This window comes from Anomaloglossus baeobatrachus, chromosome 12 (assembly GCF_048569485.1).
Source record: "Anomaloglossus baeobatrachus isolate aAnoBae1 chromosome 12, aAnoBae1.hap1, whole genome shotgun sequence".
NCBI classification, from domain to species: domain Eukaryota; kingdom Metazoa; phylum Chordata; class Amphibia; order Anura; family Aromobatidae; genus Anomaloglossus; species Anomaloglossus baeobatrachus.
Genome location: NC_134364.1, coordinates 74,672,745 through 74,697,111, shown reverse-complemented (window position 1 = coordinate 74,697,111; position 24,367 = coordinate 74,672,745). Strand labels below are relative to the sequence as shown.

The 24,367-nt window shown below is 45.2% G+C and overlaps 1 protein-coding gene across 3 annotated transcripts in view; it reads left to right on the top strand.

Annotated features, from left to right (window-relative positions):
- CDIN1 (CDAN1 interacting nuclease 1) overlaps positions 1–24,367 on the top strand; it is a 466,853-nt gene that overhangs the window by 244,268 nt on the left and 198,218 nt on the right. For all 3 annotated transcript variants that reach the window (XM_075331123.1, XM_075331124.1, XM_075331125.1), the window contains 2 exons: positions 4,366–4,445; positions 8,001–8,050. In XM_075331123.1, coding sequence (XP_075187238.1) covers positions 4,366–4,445; positions 8,001–8,050 — 130 coding nt within the window. The remainder of the gene's footprint in view (positions 1–4,365; positions 4,446–8,000; positions 8,051–24,367) is intronic.

The window sequence follows — 24,367 nt, the reverse complement described above, 5'->3', positions numbered from 1 at the left end:
AGGGGTAGTCTGACATACATAGTAATTTTTATTCTAATTCCCTATCTATTTAGTGTCATAATCTAAGTTATTTTCTAATATACATGAATTAAAAATGTCCTACTATTCCCTCACTAAACTATCTAACTGCTATTCAGTTTTCTTAATTCCTTTCTGATGACACTTTGTATGAGATTCCTCGGTGTAAGCATCATCAGGGGGCAAAGGCTGCAGTCACTGCTGCAGCCCCTGCCCCCTCCCTGAAATGAAGCATCATCAGTGACATCAGGGGCTGGGCTAGCCCCTGCCTGATGTGCACTGTGTGATGTGCACATTGACTGCACACTCTGTTGCTGGTTCAGATAAGCAGTAATGAGCCGGCAATAGAGCAGAGCGCACTGTCAGAGTGGTGTCAGAATACCCGGCGGCATTCACAGGAAAATCGTAATGACAGACAAGTCATCAGGTGACACCTGCCTGTCATGACAACCCATTGGCACCCCACAATCACATCACATGGCCACTGATGGAGGCCGGGAATGACATGCTCCCCACTGCAGTATATTAAAGGAGTTTTCCATTACTAATGTGACCCCACCTTTCATTTATTTTAACTATTCCTAACTAACACAAGAATAGGCAGCCCCAGATTGGTGATTTTTCTAAATATCCTCTATAAACCAATCACTCAGTAGCGTCCCTAATGTCTAGGCAAAGTTGGGCCCAAACTTTCAGCTCGTGGTGTCAGGCCATTGTCACGCTTGCTGAGTGTAGCAAGCGTACAGATCGTGCATTGAGACATACGTGCGTCTGAAGCACAACAAAAACACAAGATCAGGGAGGCACAGGGGATACAAAAACAACAGGAGGCTGTGGAACTAGAGAGCGGGGTAGGTGGGCACATCCTAACTTCACCTGCAATTGTCCCTTCTGCCCTCACCAGTCCCTATACAGTCTCCACAACTGTCACCAAACAGGGACCTGGGACCCTGGAAGATCCTATAGTAACCCTGACGAGTGAGGGGCAGGTGGGGTTCACTAGATCTCACCGCTGCATTAACAACACACCAGTGAAGTAAAGACAAATGGGGCAAAATAAACAACCAAAAGGATATAGAATGAGCACAGGAACTTGACTTGCAGAACCTTCCACAAAGGCGGCGAGGACACAAATGACTTTGTATCTTCAGCAGGGATTGCTGGAATACACCACTATTTAAAGCTGAAAGGCATCACTACTGAGTAGGTGCAGCTGATCGCTCATCAAGGAACTGCTTTGGAAAAGCTGCAATAGCGAAACTGGACTTAACCACTTCAGTGTCAAGAGAAATTAGACCCATTTAAATGAAGAGAGCCAGATGAGAGGCTTCAGTCCAATGGCAGTCACTGGTCTCTACATACAGGGAGACGATTGTGACAGCCATGTAGTGGGATGCCACAAGTGTCCACGGCTGCTCTCGCAGTGAAGCGTTACCATCATTAGAGCAGATACCATTTGGTGATTGCTTAGTGTGGTACATGGCCGTGCTTGGTTATACTGCGAAGAGCGGGGTCTTCGGGGCACTTTGCACACTACGACATCGCAAGCCGATGCTTGTGATGCTGAGCGCGATAGTACCCGCCCCCGTCGCAGCTGCGATATCATGGTGATAGCTGGCGTAGCGAACATTATCACTACGCCAGCTTCACATGCACTTACCTGCCCTGCGACGTCGCTCTGGCCGGCGACTCCTTATTAAGGGGTCGGGTCGTGCGGCGTCATAGCGACGTCACACGGCAGGCGGCCAATAGAAGCGGAGGGGAAGAGATGAGCGGGACGTAAACATCCCGCCCACCTCCTTCCTTCCGCATAGTCGGTGTGAGCTGCAGGACACAGGTAGGAGATGTTTCTCGCTCCTGCGGCTTCATACACAGCGATGTGTGCTGCCGCTAGAACGAGGAACAACATCGTAACATCGGTCCTTCCGAAATTATGGAAATGACCGATGCTACTCCGATGATACGATTACGACGATTTTACGCTCGTTAATCGTATCAAAAAGGCTTTACACACTACGATATCGACTGCGACGCCGAATGTGCGTCACTTTCAATTTGACCCCACCGACATCACACCTGCGATGTCGTAGTGTGCAAAGTACCCCTTATTCTTTCTTTGCAAAATCTTTGCAGCACTTTTGGGCATTCTTAAGGGGTATAAAGAACCCTACTGAGTGCTCTTGTTAATAGTTGATGTTTAGAAAATCCCCAATCTGGGGCAGCCTACCCTCAGCCCCCAAATTGGTGATGCTTCTCTTTCAGAATTTTGGCAATTTATAAGATTAAACCCTTGTCTGGTATCATGGGGTCAATGTGACCCGATTCAGATTGGTACAACTAGTGATTTTTTTTTCATGGTACCTGAAAGGTTTAAAGAAGTTGTGTGACATTAGAAAACATAGTATTCTATTTTTCCTTTCAAACAATAACATTCTACTGAAAGAATGCACATACTAGACACCGCTCATGGACAGGAGTGGCACGGTTTATGGCCAAAAATGAGCCAACCCTTCTTTCTAATCATTAGTAGCCATGTTAAGGTTTAAGTTGCCCAAAGACTGGTGTGAAATATGTTGGCGCTTCATTTAGTAAAATGGTGCTTAATGTGCAGGTACAGTGTGGAATGAAATTCCTATGTTTTTAATACTGTCCAAAACAGAGACCCTTAATCTGCATGCTCCTGACCTCTTTTTCCCGCTTGTATCATTCCATTGGTTGCAGGCTACAATCATTAGAACTATAACTTAGTGATTTTTCTCAGGAACTGAGTGTTAGTGTATCTGACTCTCGGGAGGTGACCTTGATAGCTCTTTACGTGTTTTCAAATAGAAATTGATGATTAGTTCAGGAAGGCAGGAAGTAAGTCGTGTCCCACTCTTAAGTGGCACCTTCCTTTGTTTTGACTTCCACTGTCAACTGGTTATAGCAGAAGGTCAGCCATGTCCTCGCTCGCTTGTAAAATGCACCGTCCGCAGCTGTTAGTGGGGTGAAAGCCGCTTTAAAAATGCTATGTTCCAACTTTCCAGCCGTACAAGATCCTTAGTTAGAAACCCTATTAATTACCCGTTTCTCACTTCCTTTACCCCACGTGATGTTATCATAGCATGAAGATCTGTCCTGTTAAGGTCCAGTCACACATAACGAGATCGTTAATGAGATCGTTACTACGTCAGTTTCCGGATCGTTGTTAAGTCGTTGGTGAGATGTCACACAGTCATTTTCCCAACGACTTTAGTAACGATGCAGCGACCTTTATAACAATCTCGTTGATCGTTGGGACCCTGTCACACAGCAGCTATGTAACGATTCCGACCTCGAATAGGGGCGTAGTGTTTGACGCTGTAAGCCACGTAGGCGTGCATATGCGTCGCCTTTTCCACACCCCTCCACTCCGATTGGTGGTCAATACTGCGTTCTGATTAGGCGGCCGGCCTAGAAGGCAACTTTGTATCACTTCATCCTTTGTCCATTTTTGAGTTTTGCTTTGAGGATAGAACCTGCGACTCCACCCGGATTAATTCGTACTTTGTTCCCGGTTGCTTGCTTGCTTTTCGGATTGAAGCTGCATCTGCACCCGGATTCATCCCTCCTTCGTTCCCGAGTTTGCTTACTGTTCTCAGCGCCAGCCAATCGGTGCAGAGGGGGCGTGGAAAAGGTGACGCAACCACACGCCTATGTGTCACACTTTAAGTTCTCATCTAGGTCGTTAACGAGATCCATCCTGCCCAGCAGGACTCCAACGAGCCAAAAATGGCCCAGAACATTCAGCAACGACCAACGATCTCACAGCAGGGGGCGGATCGTTGGTACGTGTCAAACATAACAAGATCGCTGGTGAAGTCGTTGTTTCGTCACAGAAACTATGACGTGGCAACGATGTCGTTAGCGATCTTGTTATGTGTGAAGTAGCCTTAATCTGAGGCATTTAGGATGAATCACAAAAGCAAATACTGGTGGATCACAGCTACTATGGGGAACAATCGGGCCAATTCATGAAAGCTTTGACGCCAAAAAAGTGGTGTAAAAGTTTTGAAAAGTTGCAAAAACTTTGTAACTTTTACCGTTTTCACTCCAGTTTGAATCGAATCCACGGAAATGGGTGGAGTGTGGAGAAACCAGGATGATGTGTGCCCATGGCCGCCTGGCCAATTCAGCAAAAGTCCCCACCATTCGAACAGATGAAATACTACTCCAGTCCCTTTGATGCTGAACACAGTGGGCAATTGTTACCAAAGACCTTCCTTTATTAGTCCAGATCCTTATAAAGTAGAAATGGTGATTTATATAAAAAGAAATACAATTTGTTGATCTATAAAGCAATACTTTATCACTCTGTTTTCTTTACAGCCACAAAGCAGACCTTGAACAGTATGATGCGTGACCCGTCTCTGATCCCTGACCCTGTTCTTGCCAATCAGATCAATCAGGTAACCATTTCTAAACCACATTGCTATTTAAGAAGACTTGACGATTGATAAAAAAATATATAATTTTCTGCCCCGTTGTAAATGCTGCTCTTCTCCTGAATCTGGAATCTTTTCTTTTGTTCCAATGTCTCTCTTTTTCCGGAGAAATGACCTCTTCTTCCCTGCATGAAAGGGTAATATTTATTCCAACTGGGTGCGGTTTTTAAGAGCACATAGAGAAGAGTTGATGACCATGTCCACTTGGCTAGGACAATTAGATTTATATTCCCATATCTCAGTAATAGAGACACACAGTAACGAAAAACAACAATGCCAGATTCAGGAGAACAGCCGCATTTATGCCAGGTAAAAAAATACATATTGTTGGCCATGATGCCTTGTCCTTGGGTGGCATTACAATGGCTGTATGATCTCAAGCAGGTACAGGTATGTCTGACTCTAAAACGGTGCAACATTTTGATAAAAACATAGTTTAATAGGTGCCTAAGGCGGCGCTGCATAGGAGACTAAATATATAACATAAAAATCCAGATATTATAGGCAACAACTCGGAGATACATATTAAACACAAAGCGCAAGAGTCTTTAAATTTACCAAAATATAGAAATACCCCATAGACACCGTGATACAAATGTATAAAACATTTTATTTTATAGTGCACAGGGTATTACAGTACATATAAATTAACAATCATGAAAAACCAGATTGAGTAGGTGAGGGAAGAGGGGAGACCCCCACGTGACCCAGGAATTATATCAAAGTTGTGTCGGACCTGCTGAGCCAGATGATTACAACACTTAATGTGGCAACCTGATGACCATAAGGATAATCCTATGTAGGGACAAAACCATCCACTGGGCAGCTGATACCAGAACCCATGGCCTGGGCCTATGGCCTTAAATCAGGTCATAACTCAAAGGGCCGATAAATGGAGCTGCACAATGGACGGAAAGACCTACTAAGGCACTGTTATCACTCAATACCAATTTACAAGGAAAAGGTAAAAAGTGCCCAAGCAGTATCATGTAAATCAATCATTAATGAGGCATACAGGCTTACCACAAACAGTTAAAGCGTCCGAGAATCCTGGAGGGCACGTGGGGACCGACGTCCCAACACGTGTTTCGTCACAATGCTTCGTCGAGTGTTGTAATCATCTGGCTCAGCAGGTCCGACACAACTTTGATATAATTCCTGGGTCACGTGGGGGTCTCCCCTCTTCCCTCACCTACTCAATCTGGTTTTTCATGATTGTTAATTTATATGTACTGTAATACCCTGTGCACTATAAAATAAAATGTTTTATACATTTGTATCACGGTGTCTATGGGGTATTTCTATATTTTGGTAAATTTAAAGACTCTTGCGCTTTGTGTTTAATAGGAGACTAAATGCATAGGCGAGTCCCCAGCGGCTTCACCCCGCCTGCTCCCCTGGACTGATAGGTGTCTGCCATGTGCGTGTATAGGGAGACTAATCGGACAGGTGGGTCCTCGGTGGCTTCACCCTCCCTTCTCCCCTGGACTGATAGGTGTCTGCCATGTGCGTGTATAGGGAGACTAATCGGACAGGTGGGTCCTCGGTGGCTTCACCCTCCCTTCTCCCCTGGACTGATAGGTGTCTGCCATGTGCGTGTATAGGGAGATTAATCGGACAGGTGGGTCCTCGGTGGCTTCACCCTCCCTTCTCCCCTGGACTGATAAGTGTCTGCCATGTGCGTGTATAGGGAGACTAATTGGACAGGTGGGTCCTCGGTGGCTTCACCCTCCCTGCTCCCCTGAACTGATAGGTGTCTGCCATGTGCGTGTATAGGGAGACTAATCGGACAGGTGGGTCCTCGGTGGCTTCACCCTCCCTTCTCCCCTGGACTGATAAGTGTCTGCCATGTGCGTGTATAGGGAGACTAATTGGACAGGTGGGTCCTCGGTGGCTTCACCCTCCCTGCTCCCCTGGACTGATAGGTGTCTGCCATGTGCGTGTATAGGGAGACTAATCGGACAGGCGGGTCCTCGGTGGCTTCACCCTCCCTGCTCCCCTGGACAGATAGGTGTCTGCCATGTGCGTGTATAGGGAGACTAATCGGACAGGCGGGTCCTTGGTGGCTTCACCCTCCCTGCTCCCCTGGACTGATAGGTGTCTGCCATGTGCGTGTATAGGGAGACTAATCGGACAGGCGGGTCCTCGGTGGCTTCACCCAGCTAGTTTCCCTGAACTGACAGGTCTCTCCTGTGTGCATCTATAGGGAGACTAATTGTACAGGCGGGTCCCTGGCGGCTTTTTCTAGACTGACAGGTTTCTCCCAAGTGCGTGTATAGGAAAACTAATCGGACAGGCGGGACCCGAGGGTTTCACCATGCCTGCTCCCCTGGACAGATAGGTGTCTGCCACTTCCATGTATAAACTAATAATGGGGAGACAAAAGGGCGCAATAGGGTCTTACCCGATATAACATATGATGTTAGAGAAGGTACAGTAACACTCACCTGGTGGGGTTGTGCCAGTCACAACTCCTTCAAAGGCATGTGAGTGTCCGCGTGGTTCAAGCAGCGGCCCCGTAGGCACGATATAAAGATATTGGTGGACAAAAGAAAAACGGGTATATGCCGCGCTTAAAAACCACTGAGTTGGAAGTGATATAATATTTCTTTTTTATTTACAGCATTCCTACGCGTTTCAGAGACAACAGACCGTCTCCTTCTTCAGGGAAAAAAAAAAAAGAAGAAGGAGACGGTCTGTTGTCTCTGAAACGCGTAGGAATGCTGTAAATAAAAAAGAAATATTATATCACTTCCAACTCAGTGGTTTTTAAGCGCGGCATATACCCGTTTTTCTTTTGTCCACCAATATCTTTACTTCCATGTATAAGGAGACTAATCGGACAGGCGGGTCCCTGATGGCTTCACCCTCCCTGCTCCCCTGGACTGATAGGTGTCTGCCACTTGCGTGTACAGGGAGACTAATCGGACAGGCGGGTCCCCGATGGTTTCACCCTGTCTGCTCCCCTGGACTGATGGGTGTCTGCCATGTGCGTGTATAGGGAGACTATTGAACAAGCGGGTCCTTGGAGGCTTCCCCTGGACTGACAGGTCTCTCCCCTGTGCGTGTTTAGGGGAAAAGCCGTTGATACCTGCCTGTACAGCTAGTCGGACCATGGCAGGTTCTAATGTATGTTTTTCCCCAGAAACACTGCTGTTTCAGAATCACACATATATGTCTGGCATCATACCGTCACTGCCGGATACATGCTGTTCGTAGATCGGGCAGAATGTATCTGCTGTCAGGTTCCCTTTAAGAAAATAATGAAAACATAAGTAAATATTGTATGTCCACTGTATTCACTAACAGAGTTACCTATAATTGGGACCACTCTGAGCATGTATAGGTCCATACTGTATATCGGATCCCATGTCAGATAATTGTGTTTGACGCTTTCTTTGGTGTTACTAAAATGAATTGTGTTTTACCCTTTTTCCCCCATATAAATGTAACCCCTGTATAATCAGTTATCTTCTGTATTCTGTAACTCCAGCTTTTATGCTTTCTTGTCGTTTCCAGTGCATTTTCAATGACTGCTGCAATGGGCCCTTGGTGGATTGCATAAAACAGTATCCTTTAAAGCTTGCACATCTTCCTTTATACGGCGACTATGAAAATCTAAACATTCTCCTTCTCCCCTCTCTTTTCAGGTCTATAATTTTGTGCTGCTGTAGTAACAGTATATCGCTGGGTTTCCCAGCAGTTGTGTAGGATCGACCTGTGGCAGCATTCTTAGAAAACTGCGCAGGACACTTGTTATTTTATCGTTGCCTAATGTCCTTTATAGGGTTAGGCTATGCAATTTCCAATTGAGGGCAAAGTATCTCTCCAGTGAGGAAGGAGACTAAAGCGGGCTTTACACGCTGCGATGTCACGTGCGATAGTCCCCACCCCCGTCGTACTGCCGATATGTGGTGATCGCTGCCGTAGCGAACAATATCGCTACAATAGCGTCACACGCACACACCTGCTCTGCGACGTCGCTGTGACCGGCGAACCACCTCCTTTCTAAGGGGGTGGTTTGTTTGGCGTCACAGCAGCGTCACTGAACCGCCGCCCAATAGAAAAGGAGGGGCGGAGATGAGCGGCCGGAAGATCCCGCCCACCTCCTTCCTTCCTCCTTTTCCGGTGGAGGTAGGTAAGGAGATGGTTGTCACTCCTGCGGTGTCACACACAGCGATGTGTGGTGCCGCAGAAGCGACGAACCACATCGCTACTGAGCAGAAAACGATATTTTGTTTTAGGACGACCTCTCCATGACCGATTTTTCCCTGTTTTGCGATCGTTTACGTCACTCAGAGAAGTCAACTGTATCATAGATCACAAGCACTCAAATAGGACACAAAGAGTAAATGCAAAAGTGTTATTTATTGGACTATTTGCAAAAAGAAAACTCCACCACAATAGAGCAAAGCCAACGTTTCGGCCTATGTTAGGCCTTTGTCAAGGTTTTCCGTATGATAGAATGGTTGATGGGACGAATTAGACGTCAGAGGACTGTACCATACAGCGTCTACTTTTCAAAGGTATGTTGCGGAGGCCAGGGAGGCCCAGAGGAAAGGTGGAGGGAGAAAGAGGATGCCTGGATAGCACGAGGAGTGGGGACGGGGTCTCGGAGGTCTGGTGGTGGCAGGAGGCATCCTGCCAATTGTGGTGGCGTTTTCGTTTTGCAAATAGTCCAATAAATAACACTTTTGCATTTACTCTCTGTCCTATTTGAGTGCTTAACAGAAAGTAGTAGATAGGGATGTTAAACCGCGCCACTGACTCAGCCGATCCAGGAGATTAATGGATAGGTGTTGCTTTAATTCATTACACAGATCAGGTCAACGCGTTTCGGGAGTCGCAGCTCCCTTCATCAGGACAGTCTGACAAGCAAAACACATCTGCTGTACAGGGAATACTTCCAGCAATATATACCTTACTAATGACGTCATGGTCCGCCCACTTCTGAAAAAAATCGGCGGGAATCCATGTATAGAAAAAAATGTATATGTGTCATCTCTATAACATTCAGCCTTTCTTATAGTACGTCACTTTGTCCTTGTCATATCTGTCCTGACGACTCAGAAGTTTAAAATAAATTGAATTACAAAGAAAATAAAAACATATGTTTGTGCCAAATCTATATGCGTCTCTCTCTTTTACATATGGTGTCAAAAAAAGTTCATGGGGAACCCATGTAAATGTGCACCTCAAACATCGCAACATTACCTAGAACCTACTTAGGAAAGTATCAATTTAATCAAAGCGGCCGGAATGTGATCGTATAGTCCGCCCGTACCATATGGGAGGTGACCGTCGGGATGTGTTCAAAAAACGGGAATCATTATAAGGAGTACTACAGGGAAAAAAATAAATAAAAAATATATATATAATGAAAAAAGGCGTAGCTAAGAGGATCAATTATCCCATAAATAAAAAATATATATATATATATGTATCTACATTATGTGATATTCACTGGATAAAAAAATATATTTACATATATAAATTGGATTAATAATAATGATAAGAAGAAGGGGATCACAATAATATACCTTAAAGAACGGTGCCATTGTATGAGAGCCAAAAATATGATTAAGCCTAGGCTCCATGGCGGGAACATAAAGCAAACCAAGGACGCTATAGTGTCTTGTGTGTAAGTGCAGGTTTAAAAACCCTATCCCTATGATTGTTAAATGCCTCGACCAACCCGCTAGTGCGGGTCAAGCTGAGGGAAAGACCCCATCAATGTTTTTTAATCGGGAACCAGCGTTATATCACCATGTAATCTAGATTAATTTTATTCCCGATCTGTGGAATCGTAGAAAAAAATTTTTTATTTATTATTATTTTCTTGACTATACCCGGTTACTAAGTGTGGGAAAAATATAAACAACTATTTGGTGAAGGTATGGAAATAGTCTAAAGAGACTGAACTATGCCGTGAGGGTGAATAAGTACAACATGGGAGGAAAAATCAGGTGCACATGTCAAGATAACCTCTTTCGAGGAATGTGCGCAGACCTCTGCTGAATGAAGGTAAGGAGCTAGTGTGAACTTGAGGTTCAATCAAGTTCAAACCCGTGGGAAAAAATCCAGTGCGCATGTCAAGTCAACCCTCTCTCGAGGAAAATGTCCAGATCTCTGTTCCGTAGAAATATGGAGCTAGTATGAGAGGAGCTATACCGTGCGGGTGAAAAAAGTTCAAAATCGTGGGAACAATTCCAGTGAGCATGTCAAGGAGATCCTCTCTTGAGAAATCCGTTTCTATGGAGCTATGTGTGGTCTGTAGTGTGTCACAAAAACCTTACAACTGTTATATCTCTAGCTATTATTAAGAATACATGTATTCTTAATAATAGCTAGAGATATAACAGTTGTAAGGTTTTTGTGACACACTACAGACCACACATAGCTCCATAGAAACGGATTTCTCAAGAGAGGATCTCCTTGACATGCTCACTGGAATTGTTCCCACGATTTTGAACTTTTTTCACCCGCACGGTATAGCTCCTCTCATACTAGCTCCATATTTCTACGGAACAGAGATCTGGACATTTTCCTCGAGAGAGGGTTGACTTGACATGCGCACTGGATTTTTTCCCACGGGTTTGAACTTGATTGAACCTCAAGTTCACACTAGCTCCTTACCTTCATTCAGCAGAGGTCTGCGCACATTCCTCGAAAGAGGTTATCTTGACATGTGCACCTGATTTTTCCTCCCATGTTGTACTTATTCACCCTCACGGCATAGTTCAGTCTCTTTAGACTATTTCCATACCTTCACCAAATAGTTGTTTATATTTTTCCCACACTTAGTAACCGGGTATAGTCAAGAAAATAATAATAAATAAAAAATTTTTTTCTACGATTCCACAGATCGGGAATAAAATTAATCTAGATTACATGGTGATATAACGCTGGTTCCCGATTAAAAAACATTGATGGGGTCTTTCCCTCAGCTTGACCCGCACTAGCGGGTTGGTCGAGGCATTTAACAATCATAGGGATAGGGTTTTTAAACCTGCACTTACACACAAGACACTATAGCGTCCTTGGTTTGCTTTATGTTCCCGCCATGGAGCCTAGGCTTAATCATATTTTTGGCTCTCATACAATGGCACCGTTCTTTAAGGTATATTATTGTGATCCCCTTCTTCTTATCATTATTATTAATCCAATTTATATATGTAAATATATTTTTTTATCCAGTGAATATCACATAATGTAGATACATATATATATTTTTTATTTATGGGATAATTGATCCTCTTAGCTACGCCTTTTTTCATTATATATATATTTTTTATTTATTTTTTTCCCTGTAGTACTCCTTATAATGATTCCCGTTTTTTGAACACATCCCGACGGTCACCTCCCATATGGTACGGGCGGACTATACGATCACATTCCGGCCGCTTTGATTAAATTGATACTTTCCTAAGTAGGTTCTAGGTAATGTTGCGATGTTTGAGGTGCACATTTACATGGGTTCCCCATGAACTTTTTTTGACACCATATGTAAAAGAGAGAGACGCATATAGATTTGGCACAAACATATGTTTTTATTTTCTTTGTAATTCAATTTATTTTAAACTTCTGAGTCGTCAGGACAGATATGACAAGGACAAAGTGACGTACTATAAGAAAGGCTGAATGTTATAGAGATGACACATATACATTTTTTTCTATACATGGATTCCCGCCGATTTTTTTCAGAAGTGGGCGGACCATGACGTCATTAGTAAGGTATATATTGCTGGAAGTATTCCCTGTACAGCAGATGTGTTTTGCTTGTCAGACTGTCCTGATGAAGGGAGCTGCGACTCCCGAAACGCGTTGACCTGATCTGTGTAATGAATTAAAGCAACACCTATCCATTAATCTCCTGGATCGGCTGAGTCAGTGGCGCGGTTTAACATCCCTATCTACTACTTTCTGTTATCTGCTACTCTTGGGTCCGCTGCCGTGGCTTGGATACTTTTATATGCTGTTATAGGCGTTGTGACTTTCACAACCCCTATAGGTGAGTAAGACCACCCTCCTTGATTTTCCCCAATTGTCTGGGGTAAGACCCTATTGCGCTTTCTTTCCACAGTGTTTTTCTCTATTTGAGTGCTTGGGATCTATGATACAGTTGAGCGTTACATTTCCCTTAAGCACCTCCCTCTTGAGGCTGTAGAGCCCAGCTTTACCCCTATGCTCAGAGAAGTCACACGCTGCGATCTCGCTAATGAGGCCGGATGTGCGTCACAACCACCGTGACCCCGACAATATCTCCTTAGCGATATCGCAGCGTGTAAAGCCCCCTTTACTCTAGCGCCACCTATTGGAAATAGCAATCCTAAAAGTCAAAAGTGGCCCTTTAACGAGCCTTTTCATATAACTTAGGATATATATCAGATCAGAACCCCAATTTGCAGACACGGTGTTTAGGAGTGGTTGCCCCTCGTCAGTGCAAAGTATGAGATCTGATCTGGTTGTATGAGAAGCTATAAAGGGGTCTAAGGGGAAAACGTTTCTCCTTGTAAAAACCTGACACACCAATCTGGCTTCCAGTGAGGAGCCTCATAGCTGCAATGCCAAATTCTCTCTTCAGGGAGGAAAGAGACGAATTCTAGCGCCACCTATTGGAAGTAGCAATCCAAAAAATCAAAAGAACATTGAGACACAACTGAGGACAATGACAGAAAGTGTCAGCCTATTGTGGGTTTAGAGTTCAATGTGAAATCTACAATATTTCACAATGAATTGAAGTTGTGTCTTATCGGAGACCACCCTTGGGAAAAGGTGGGCCGATCTACTGACCAGTGACCTCTGCAGGGGCACAGTATTCCGTGACGCCCATTCGGATGTAACACAATCCAGGTGACTGCTGGGCCACGGATGACCCTCTGTGATCTCTATATGCCTTAATTAGACAACCCCTTTAAAAAAAACAAAACTTGAACATAAGTACAAGAAATGAAGAAATAAGTATTTTTCAGACAGTACATCCCCTATAATAAGATTTTTCCTAGTGAGCCTTGCATGGCTTGTGTCATATGGACCCTTCTTACGTAACGTCTGCACTGCCCATGCGGTGATAGCGGTTTAATGGCAGCTGATATCGCCCTCTCGTGCTGTAGCGTTGTTGAGTCCCAGGGATTTCGGCTCCTGCAGTGAAGACCCTAGTGCTTGGCATATTAGTGTGACGTATTAATGACGTCTCCCGAGCAGAGGGCTCCTCTGGTGACCCCGCCTGAGCCTGTACACCGCCTGCATGCTGCGAGCACTACGTCTGCAGCGTTTGGCAGCGAGGAATGAATTATAATGGCCCGTAATGGCTTTGTGGTTTAAAAAAAATGATGGCTGGTGAGGAAATAATTGATTAGCATTTGATAGAAACTATCAGGGAAATGCTTGATTGGCCTGTGGAGATATTGAGAAATATCATCCTCGTGATGTGAAGTGGCATTACCTTGCTAGCTTTGACTTTGGGCATACTCAGGAGATTTAGCTAAAGAAACTACATGTGACAGGCCATTAATAAATGTGTGTATTTGTACTCTCCGTACCTCTACTTGTGCAGGATAACCAGCGAGACATGGAGTTTACATGATGAAGGATTATTATATTCCACCTAGAATGAGGTGGGACTGTATAAAAATTGTTTAAGACCGCCTGACATTTGTTGAAATATGAGCTTTTTGTACAGGGAGTTGGTCACCAAAAATGTGTCACTTACTTGGCTACTTGCTGTAGTTTGGATAAAATCTCAGTTTTACCAGCAGTAGATTATCACTAGAGGACTAGTAAACCTAAGGCCATGTAGTCCAACCACGCCCCCACCAACGATTGGCAGCTTTCTGCCTATGCACAGTGGATACAGAAAGCTGCCAATCAGTGGTGTGGGCGGGGTTATACAGAGAGCATTCAGAGAATTGGTAGATCTGCAACAAAGCCAGTGATTTTATCACAGTTCAGTAAGTGATACATCACTAGAATCAGGGCATTTGCCCCTACATCATACTGATCTCAGATGGGGTAGCAAAAACATACTTTAAGGTCTCCATAAACGTTGGCGAAAATTTGGCAGAACCCAATGATTTCATAAGAACTTATTGTTATTTATGTTATTTATGTATAGAGCACCATTGATTCCATATTGATTTTTATTTCCATATTGATTCCTTATTGATTGATTATTTGTATTTTTTATGTAACCCTATGTCATGTATAGCACTATGAAATGGTGTTCCATACATAATACAAATATCAATTACAATAAACAAACTAACAATGACAGACTGGTACAGAGGGAGAGGACACTGCCCTTGTGAGCTTACAATCTACAGGATAATGGGGAGTAAAAATCAGTTGGGGGAGGTTGTGACAGCTCTGTTGATGGCGAGGTTTCAGTGGAGTCATTGAAGGCTGTAAGCTTTCTTGTAGAAATGGGTTTTCAGGTTCCATCCAAAGTTCCAAATGTGGTGGATAATCAGACGTGATGTGGGGCACAAAATTCCAGAGGATGAGGAATACTCTGGAGACCTATTGTGTGACGATGGTGGGTGTGGGCCCAATGTGCCACCAGCCAGGCTTGCCCTTGAGAGGTGTAACTAGATGACTACCTGGTTTTCGCTGGAGCCTCTGATGGGGAGTGCAGGCTTGGCCACAGATAGTGACCAGGTGCTACTTCAGGGCAGTCCCCGGATCTGCACCAGCTAACTGACGGGTCAAGGCAGGTGTGCGAGGCACCAAGGGAGAAGGCAGAGACGTAGGGAGACATTCTGTGGTCTGGGCTGGCAGGACTGGGTCAAAATACAATGCTGAAGTCGGGAGTGGAGAGTTTATACAAAAAAGAGGGGGACACATAGGGTCAAAAACTGGAGAGACAATAAGCGCACACCTAGACGGAACACTTTGAGTTGGGGGTGGAGAGAGCTTGTGTGTGTGATTTGAACATCAAGACAGAGTTGAAGGTTACTCCGAAGCAACCTTGGCGTACATTGGACAGTGTGATCTAATTGATGTGATAGAACAGATAGGGGAGTTAGGTGAGATGGAGGAAACATGAGTTTGGTTTTGTCCACATTGGGCTTTACGAAGCATGGTGAGAAGTTGGAAGATATGGCTGATAGACAATCCGGGATTCTGGACAGCAGGGAGGTGACGTCAGGACCAGGGAGGTAGATGTGAGTGTTAACATCACATAGGTGGTACTGGAAGCCATAAGCCATTATGAGCTGCCCATCAGCACTTAACACGTGGGGTCTTGGTTCATGTGGAATTTCAACACCAGATCCTTTTCTTTTCCTTTAAGATAAACTGGGAGACACCAGCATACTCCTTTCTCCCTGGAAGATAACCGGGACAGATAGCTCAGGTGTATGTTCACATTGCGAGCTATTGTAGACAGCAAAAGTGTGTGCACGGATCTGCATGGCAAAACCCTTATTACAGAGATTTAGGTTATCTAAGGGGTATTTACTGTTAAGGTTGTGGAATTTTTTTTTTTTAACCAATCAGTTTTTATTAAAGATTTCCATAACAGAAACAGATTAAACATAACAAGCATACAGAGAGAAAAATCAGAGAATATTAGCCACTTCAAGTTCCGTAGGTGGGCCGCTACCCTTGGTGTTTATACAATCTACATAATACATTACTGACAAGAATATATTTCCACCCGTGTTTTGATAGGTTATCTGTGACTATTCCATATTCATAGGTTACTGTTTGTCACCTTTTACTTCCAAAGGGCTAGACCCGTCTGTCTATATGAAGAACCTTACTAGAAAAGTGGTCAAGATATAGAGTGAGTAGATAGCAGAATAGGAAGAGAGGGGAGAAGGAAAAGGAAGGGACTTATACAAGGGGTTGCGGGAGGGAGGTAAGACGGGGGTTGTTTATGCACTGTCACTAGAACAGGCTCCTGAATGCAGGGGACTCCTTGAACAGTATCCACGGCTGCCATAGTTTGGTAAACTTCTCATTTGTGCCCGATACCCAAGAGGAGAGTTCCTCCATGTGACAAAGATGCGTTAACTCTGTCAGCCATTCCCCTATTCCGGGGGTCACTGTGGTCCTCCAGTGTCGTGGAATGACTGCTCTGGCCGCAATCAAAAAGAACCGCAACAGGCGCTTCTTTTGGCATCCCAGTGAACCGGGTAAAATAGACAGAAGGGCGATCTTAATGGAAGGAGTTACACTTTCTCCTGCCATTTGGTTGTAGGTCGCAAACACCTGAGTCCAAAAGTTGGATAGTTTGTTACAACCCCACCAAATGTGTGGCAGTGTACCTTTGTCTGTGCTTGTGCAATTTTTTTTGCACAGATTGCATTATTTTATTGTAAATACCGTATTTTCCGGATTATAAGATGCACTTTTTTTCCCCCAAAATTGGGGGTAAAATAGGGGTGTGTCTTATAATCTGGATATGTCTTACTGGGGCGGCAGTGGTGGCGCAGGGTCGGCGATACTGAGGGCTTGGCGCCATTGATCTGCCTGCGGGCTGCTTTGCATTGCCGGCGGTTGACGCAATAGATTTCAAGAAAATGGCCACGTAGGCCAATCTGTGCACGCGCCACCTTTGCGGCCATTTTCCTCAAGTTCATCATGTCAACCATAGGCACTCTGGCAGATCAATGGTACCCGCTGCCACAACATCCCACGAGCCTGCAGTATTGCCGACCTTTGGTCCACTGACTCTCCTGATTTGTGACACCCCCTCTTCCTAACCCGCAGCATCGCTGACCCTGCCTCCTGAGACCTTCCTGACCCGCTCCACCACCACCGCTTTCCCCTGGTCAGCTAATATAAGACACCCTAGGATTATAAGACGGACCTTAATTTTAACAGTAAAAATTATTTTTTTCCTATTTTCCGTCTTCAAATTTGGGGTGCGTCTTATAAACTGAAAAATACGGTATCTGAGCCAAATTTACACCATTTGTTACACTTTTTTTTTTCACTTTTTACCTGCACAAAATACTTAAAAACAAAGAGAAAAATTGCATGGTTAACACTTTAGACTTAAATACATATTTATAACTGTATTTCTACATAAATATAATAAAAAATTACATATTCTAGATAGGTCATAGCTCTTATTAAAAAGGAAACAAAAAGCAAACACCATCATTATTAACATGCAATTTGTGTAAAATGCATCAATAACATACAACATTCGACACATTGGTCTCCAGATGCCGCCCATCAGAGATTTTATGGGCCCCCCTGAGCCTTTGTTGGCCGGGGCTGCACAAGCCCTATGACTTATGGCCGTATGAAAGTGTTACATCAGGGCGAAAGTTTTCAGAAATTACATGTTAATTTCAGGGCACATAAAATAGTTAAAAATCAATGGAAAGTTTAAGGTTTTAAAAGCATAATGTCTTCTGAAGGATTGTGTATTGATTTTAAATATAACTCCCTAATTATATATGCACAGAGTAAAGCACAGAGACAGGCTCTTTGCAAATGGCAGGGGGCTATTTCACAGGAAGGGTTCTGAGGATTACGGGAAGCTGGGCCTATGATTTTCACTGGGCGGAAAATGGCCTGTGAGATTATTTACAAGTTTTGCCTTTTGGTCAGCGAGATCCATCAATAACAGGTAGTAACATTATAGACCATCTCTAAGTGTTTCGGCCACCATTACATTAGGAAATCGCTTTGAAGCTCCTGTATTAGACCCTGTTTGTCCTCACCCTCCACTTATCTTCTTCCTCTCGCTCCTCCACTCCCTGTGGATCCATTTATCTATTTTTATTTTTCTGCACTTCGGCCTGGTCAGGGCTGCGAGTTTCATTAGGCAATGTGCAGACTACTTGCGGAATAAATTACTGATATACCAGGATTTTGTCATGTAGGGTGACGAGTGTACTGACGGTATTGTTTAAAAGCTTGCTCAATGGATGTTATATACAATCAACGTACGCAGAAGTGTTAAAGACGACCTCTCACAAGTTTTCCCTTATTAAACCGGACACATCATGGAATATTGGCTGCAGAGCTGAATAAAGCGTTGTTTTTCTCCTGTCATTTCTCATTTGGTTTCAAAATTTAGATTCTAATTTAGGCAACGTCCAAGGGGATATTACCAGGGATTTGTCTGTGGGGCTTGTCCTTCTTTCTCTGTACTTATGATTGGTCATCGTCATACAAAGTGTCATGTAGGGGGGAAAATAGATCACAGACTGAACAGGAGTCAACAGTGTGATGCAGCAGCAAAATAGGCAAACACAATTCTAGGATGTATTAACAGAAGCATACATTCTAGATCACGTGAAGTCATTATCCCCCTTTACTCCTGTTTGGTCAGACCTCATCTGGAATATTGTGTCCAGTTCTGGGCACCACATTTTAAAAAAGACATCAACAAACTGGAGCAAGTTCAGAGAAGAGTGACCAGAATGGTGACTGGACTGCAAACCATTTCCTATGAGGAACTGTTACAGGATTTAGGAATGTTTAGCTTGCAAAAGAGAAGACTGAGAGGAGACTTAATAGCTGTCTACAAATATCTTAAAGGCTGCCACACTGCAGAGGGATCAGTTTTATTCTCATTTTCACAAAAAAAGACGAAGCAATGGGATGAAACTGATGGGGAGAAGACACAGATTAGATATTAGAAAAAACGTTTTTGACAGTGAGGGTTATCAACAAGTGGAACAGGCTGCCACGAGAGGTTATTTTATTATTATTATTATTATTATTATTATTATTATTTATTTATAGAGCACCATTGATTCCATGGTGCTGTACATGAGAAGGGGGTTACATACAGAACACATATACAAGTTACAATAGACAGACTAGTACAGAGGGAAGAGGGCCCTGCCCTTGCAGGCTTACATTCTAAAGGATTTTGGGGAGGAGACAGTAGGTGGGGTGGGTCGGGCGGCAGCTCCGCACGGTGGTGGGGCGGCAGCTCCGCACGGTGGTGGGGCGGCAGCTCCGAGTTCTCCTTCAGAAGTCTTTAAAAAGATGTTGGACGGAAATCTGTCTGCGATGATTTAGTGAATCCTGCTTTGAGCAGGGGGTTGGACTAGATGACCCAGGAGGTCCATTCCAACTCTAATATTCTATGATTCTATGAAAAGAACACGCCCCCAGAGAAGTTCAGACTCAGCTTTTTCCTGTTAGACATGTAACGACGCTCAACCTTGCTCTTCCCACTGATCTCACTGCCATCATCTACTGTGATTAGAATTTGGTGAATTAGGCTAGTTTCACACTTGCGTTCAGCGCATTCCGTCACTATGGAGAATAGCGCAATCCGTTAACGCACTGCGCTATTCTCCATAGACTTGTATGGATGACGCACTGTAACGCAAGTATCTGCGTTGCATCCGCTGGACGACGCAACGTCGTTATTTTGACGCTGCGTCGAGCGGATGGAACGCAGCATGTAACGTTTTTCTGCGCTTGGCGGAGTGTCAAAAAAACACAACCTGCAGTAATCCGTTAAGCGTGCGTTGTTTTTATAATGGATACCTATGGTGGCGGATTCCGTTAGAATGCATCATTTGATGGATTCTGTTAACGCAGCTGTCTTTACACAACTGCGCATGCTCAGATGTGTAAAGTCAAGGAAAAAAAACTGCAACGGATTGCGTTATTTTGTACAATCTGTAGCATGCGTTGTGCCACTATATGCAACGCATCCGTTGCATGCGTCACACAACGCAATGCTACGGATCCCGTCCAACGCAAGTGTGAAACTAGCCTAACAGAGAGTGGTAGAGCAGGGTATTTCCAAGCCGCGCCAATGACTACCAGATCATGAAGATTTGAAGATCAATGTAGCTTTATTTGTGCATTGGTCAACGCGTTTCGGGAGACTCTGCTCCCTTCCTCAGGACAGTCAGGCAAAGAACATTAAATCAGAGATTTAATGTTCTTTGCCTGACTGTCCTGAGGAAGGGAGCAGAGTCTCCTGAAACGCGTTGACCAGTGCACAAATAAAGCTACATTGATCTTCAAATCTTCATGATCTGGTAGTCATTGGCGCGGCTTGGAAATACCCTGCTCTACCACTCTCTGTTATCTGCAGTTTTGGGGACCGCTGCCGTGACTCGGAGTTACTTACATGCTGTCATAGGAGTTGTGACTTTCACAACCCCTATAGATGAGTTTGACCACCCCTCTTCACCCCCCCTTCCTACCGGGGTAAGACCCTATTGCGCTCTTTTTTTCCACAGTTTTTTCCTCTAGAATTTGGTGAAGGAAGGTTAGCAGAACTGTGTTTCTGTGACCCTATTCACTACTCGCAGGCTAGCCATGAGGCTGGGTAATCAAGAGGTCCAGGGTCAGATACCAGGAGGGATAGCAATAAACAAAGTGGTAAGACAAAGGCGTAGTCAGATCATGGTCTGAGGTCAAAATTCCAGGAAGGTAGCGGGTTATCTTTAGTCTAGAAAAAAAACAAAAAGACCAGCTCACCTGTACCCAGTGCACAGACAATCACCTCCAGGGATCCAAATGAGAAAAAAGTAGTAGGTCCAGCACACTCAAAAAAACTCATCTTTTATTCCAACATCATAAAAAAGTAGGTTCAGATACAGAGATACACTTGTAAAAACAGGTCAGGATAGTCCAGATTAACGCATTTCGAGGATAACCTCTAAGTCTCTTATGATGTTGGAATAAAAGACGAGTTTTTTTCATATGTACTGGACCTACTACTTTTTTCTCATAGCTTTAATCTAGACCAGACCTGGGCAAGGGACGGGCCAGATCCGGCCTGCCTACTGTCTGTGACCAGCCCGCCCGTCTTGCTGAGAGTTGGAGGCGTGGCCTGAACTACGATTTTATGCCACAGCCCCGCTCTTACTGCCGGGAGCTATGTATCCCGCAGTGCAGTGATAAGCAGCTGCCACGCCCCCACTCTGCCGTTTACGCCCCCTCTTGCTGCCAGTCATGCCCCCTCTGGATGCTGATCACACTCTATGGATGCCTTCTATGGCATCTATGCTGCTAGCCACGTCCCCTTTTGCTGTCGTCCACGCCCCCTCAATGCTGGACACACACACTCCTCGGATGCCTCCCTTGTCCCCTCTTCCTGCTCTGTCAATGCTGGCCACACCCCCTTTGCCTGCCCCTTCTACCCAGGGATCCTCATGTGACCGGCTCATCTCCACAGCGGCCACTTCAAAAACGTCTGTTCTGCAAACTAAGGTAAGTGCACCAGTAGCAGCAGGGAGAGTGCAAAGTGGCTGCTGGAGGGGGGAGCAGCGCTTGTGTCTTCTCAGGTCCCCCCCTGTGCCTGCAATGGAGGGCGCAGACACACAGGGGTCTCAGAGAAGGCAGTCAGAGGAGCCCTCAGGCTCTGCTGCTGTAGTGCTGCCTGCCTGTGCCCTCAGCGTCCCCAGGGCCAGTATGTATGCCCCACTGGCCACCAATGTCAGTATCCATGCCCCACTAGCCACCACTGTCAGTATGCATGCCCCACTGGCCACCAGTGTCAGTATGCATGCCCCACTGGCCACTACTGTCAGTATGCATGCCCCACCGGCCAACACTGTCAGTATGTATGCATGCCCCACCGGCCACCACTGTCAGTATGTATGCCCCACTGGCCACCACTGTCAGTATGTATGCCCCACTGGCCACCACTGTCAGTAAGCATGCCCCACTGGCCACCACTGTCAGTATGTATGCTCCAGTGGCCACCACTGTCAGTATGTATGCCCCTTTGGCCACCACTGTCAGTATGTATGCCCCACTGGCCACCACGGTCAGTATGTATGCCCCACTGGCCACCACTGTCAGTATGTATGCCCCACTGGCCACCACTGTCTGTATGCATGCCTCACTGGCCACCACTCAGTATGCATGCCTCACTGGCCACCACTGTCAGTATGCATGCCCCACTGGCCACCACTGTCAGTATGTATGCTCCACTGGCCACCACTGTCAGTATGTATGCTCCACTGGCCACCAGGGCCAGTATGTATACTGGTGGCCAGTATGTATGCTCCACAGGCCACCAGGGCCAGTATGTATGCTCCACAGGCTCCAGTAATGTGTATGCCCCCTACTGACTCCTGTAATGTCTATGCCACTTACTGACTACAGTAATGTGTATGCCGCCCACTGACCCCAGTAATGTCTGCCACTTACTGACCCCAGTAAAGTGTATGCCCCCCACTGACCCCAGTAATGTGTATGCCTCCACCGACCCCAGTAATGTGTATGCCCCCCACTGATCCCAGTAATGTCTATGCCCCCCCCCACTGACCCCAGTAATGTCTATGCCCCCCCCACTGACCCCAGTAATGTCTATGCCCCCCCCCACTGACCCCAGTAATGTCTATGCCCCCCCCCCACTGACCCCAGTAATGTCTATGCCCCCCCCACTGATCCCAGTAATGTGTATGCCCCCCACTGATCCCAGTAATGTGTATGCCCCCTACTGATCCCAGTAATGTGTATTCCCCCCTACTGACCCCAATAATGTCTATGCCCCCCACATTTTCATTGAATCTTTGTATTGTTTAACTTACTGTTTGTTTATGAAGGGATAGTATATATACTATATATAGTATTGGGTAGAACTGAGCTAATTATATTAGTCCGGCCCTCTAAAACCATCCCAAGTTCTCATGCGGCCCCATGGGAAAATTAATTGCCCACCCCTACTCTAGGCAATTGGATCGTCAGAAGGAAGGTCCAAGGTCAAGTAAACAATAGATCAGACTGAGCGCAGGAACAACAGACACGTAGACATCACCGAGTTAAACCTTGAACGCCCCAGCCCTGATTTGATGCCTGAGCTATTTATCACCATACTGACAGCTCAGCATGCTCCAGCCTCTGATTGGGACAGAAGAACTGTCCATCACCTGACTGACAGCTCAGCACACCATTGCCCAAGACTGGACAGCTGAGCTGTCCATCACCATAGTGACAGCTCAGAATGCCCTGTCCTCCGATTGGACGGCTGAAGTGTCCATCACAATACTGACAGCTCAGCACACCCCTGCCCAAGGTTAGACGGCTGACCTGTCACTCAGGCAGAATTATGACCGTGTCTTTATAAACACCTCTGCAGCTCTCATCCCACAGCAGCCAGTGTGCTATAGGGAGAGTAAAGCACTGCTGACAGTGTGCTATAGGGGGGGGGGTGAAGTGGAGCTGACAGTGCCTTGAGATGAAAGCTGCTGATGGGGTCTCTAATGACACATGGTTCTGAACTACTTTACAAAGTAGTGGCTGACAGTCTGAGCACCAGCAGAGCAGGGCTGTGTGTCATTACATGCCTCACATAGAGAAAGCCGGGTCTGACTTCTCTAGGGCATGCTCTCTTTTTTTTTTTTATCCTACATGACACCTACTGTTTTTATTATGGGTTAATGTCATGCAAGGGAAAAATTAAATGGCTCCAGAAAAAAAAAAAAGTTCTGCTCTGGATTTATCATAAATTTTAAGTTAAACTTTGGCCGTCATTTTTTCAGTTTGAACTGGTGCCGTTCCACACATGGTGAATGCAGCAAAACATGCACAGGCTTATTAATGCCATACACAGTGGCGTAACTAGAGTTCGATGGCCTCGGGTGCAAAATTTGGACCTGGGGCCCCCCATGTATATATTGTATATGTATGTACACATTTAGCATTCTAAATCCTATATAGACATATGTAATGTCCTGAATCCTGTTCTAATGTACCTCCTGGGCTTCTTCCTGGTAAAATGTCCCCCCCATCCTGGTAAATGTCGACCATCTTGGGCTACTTCCTAGTAAATATGTCCTGCATCCTGGTATATGCTGTCCCCATCTTGGTATATGCTGTCCCCCTCCTGGTATATGCTGTCCCCCTCCTGGTATATACTGTCCTCCTTTTTGCCCACTCCTGGTATATACTGTCCCACTTCTGGTATATATATTCCTCTCATGGGCCCCTCCCGGTAT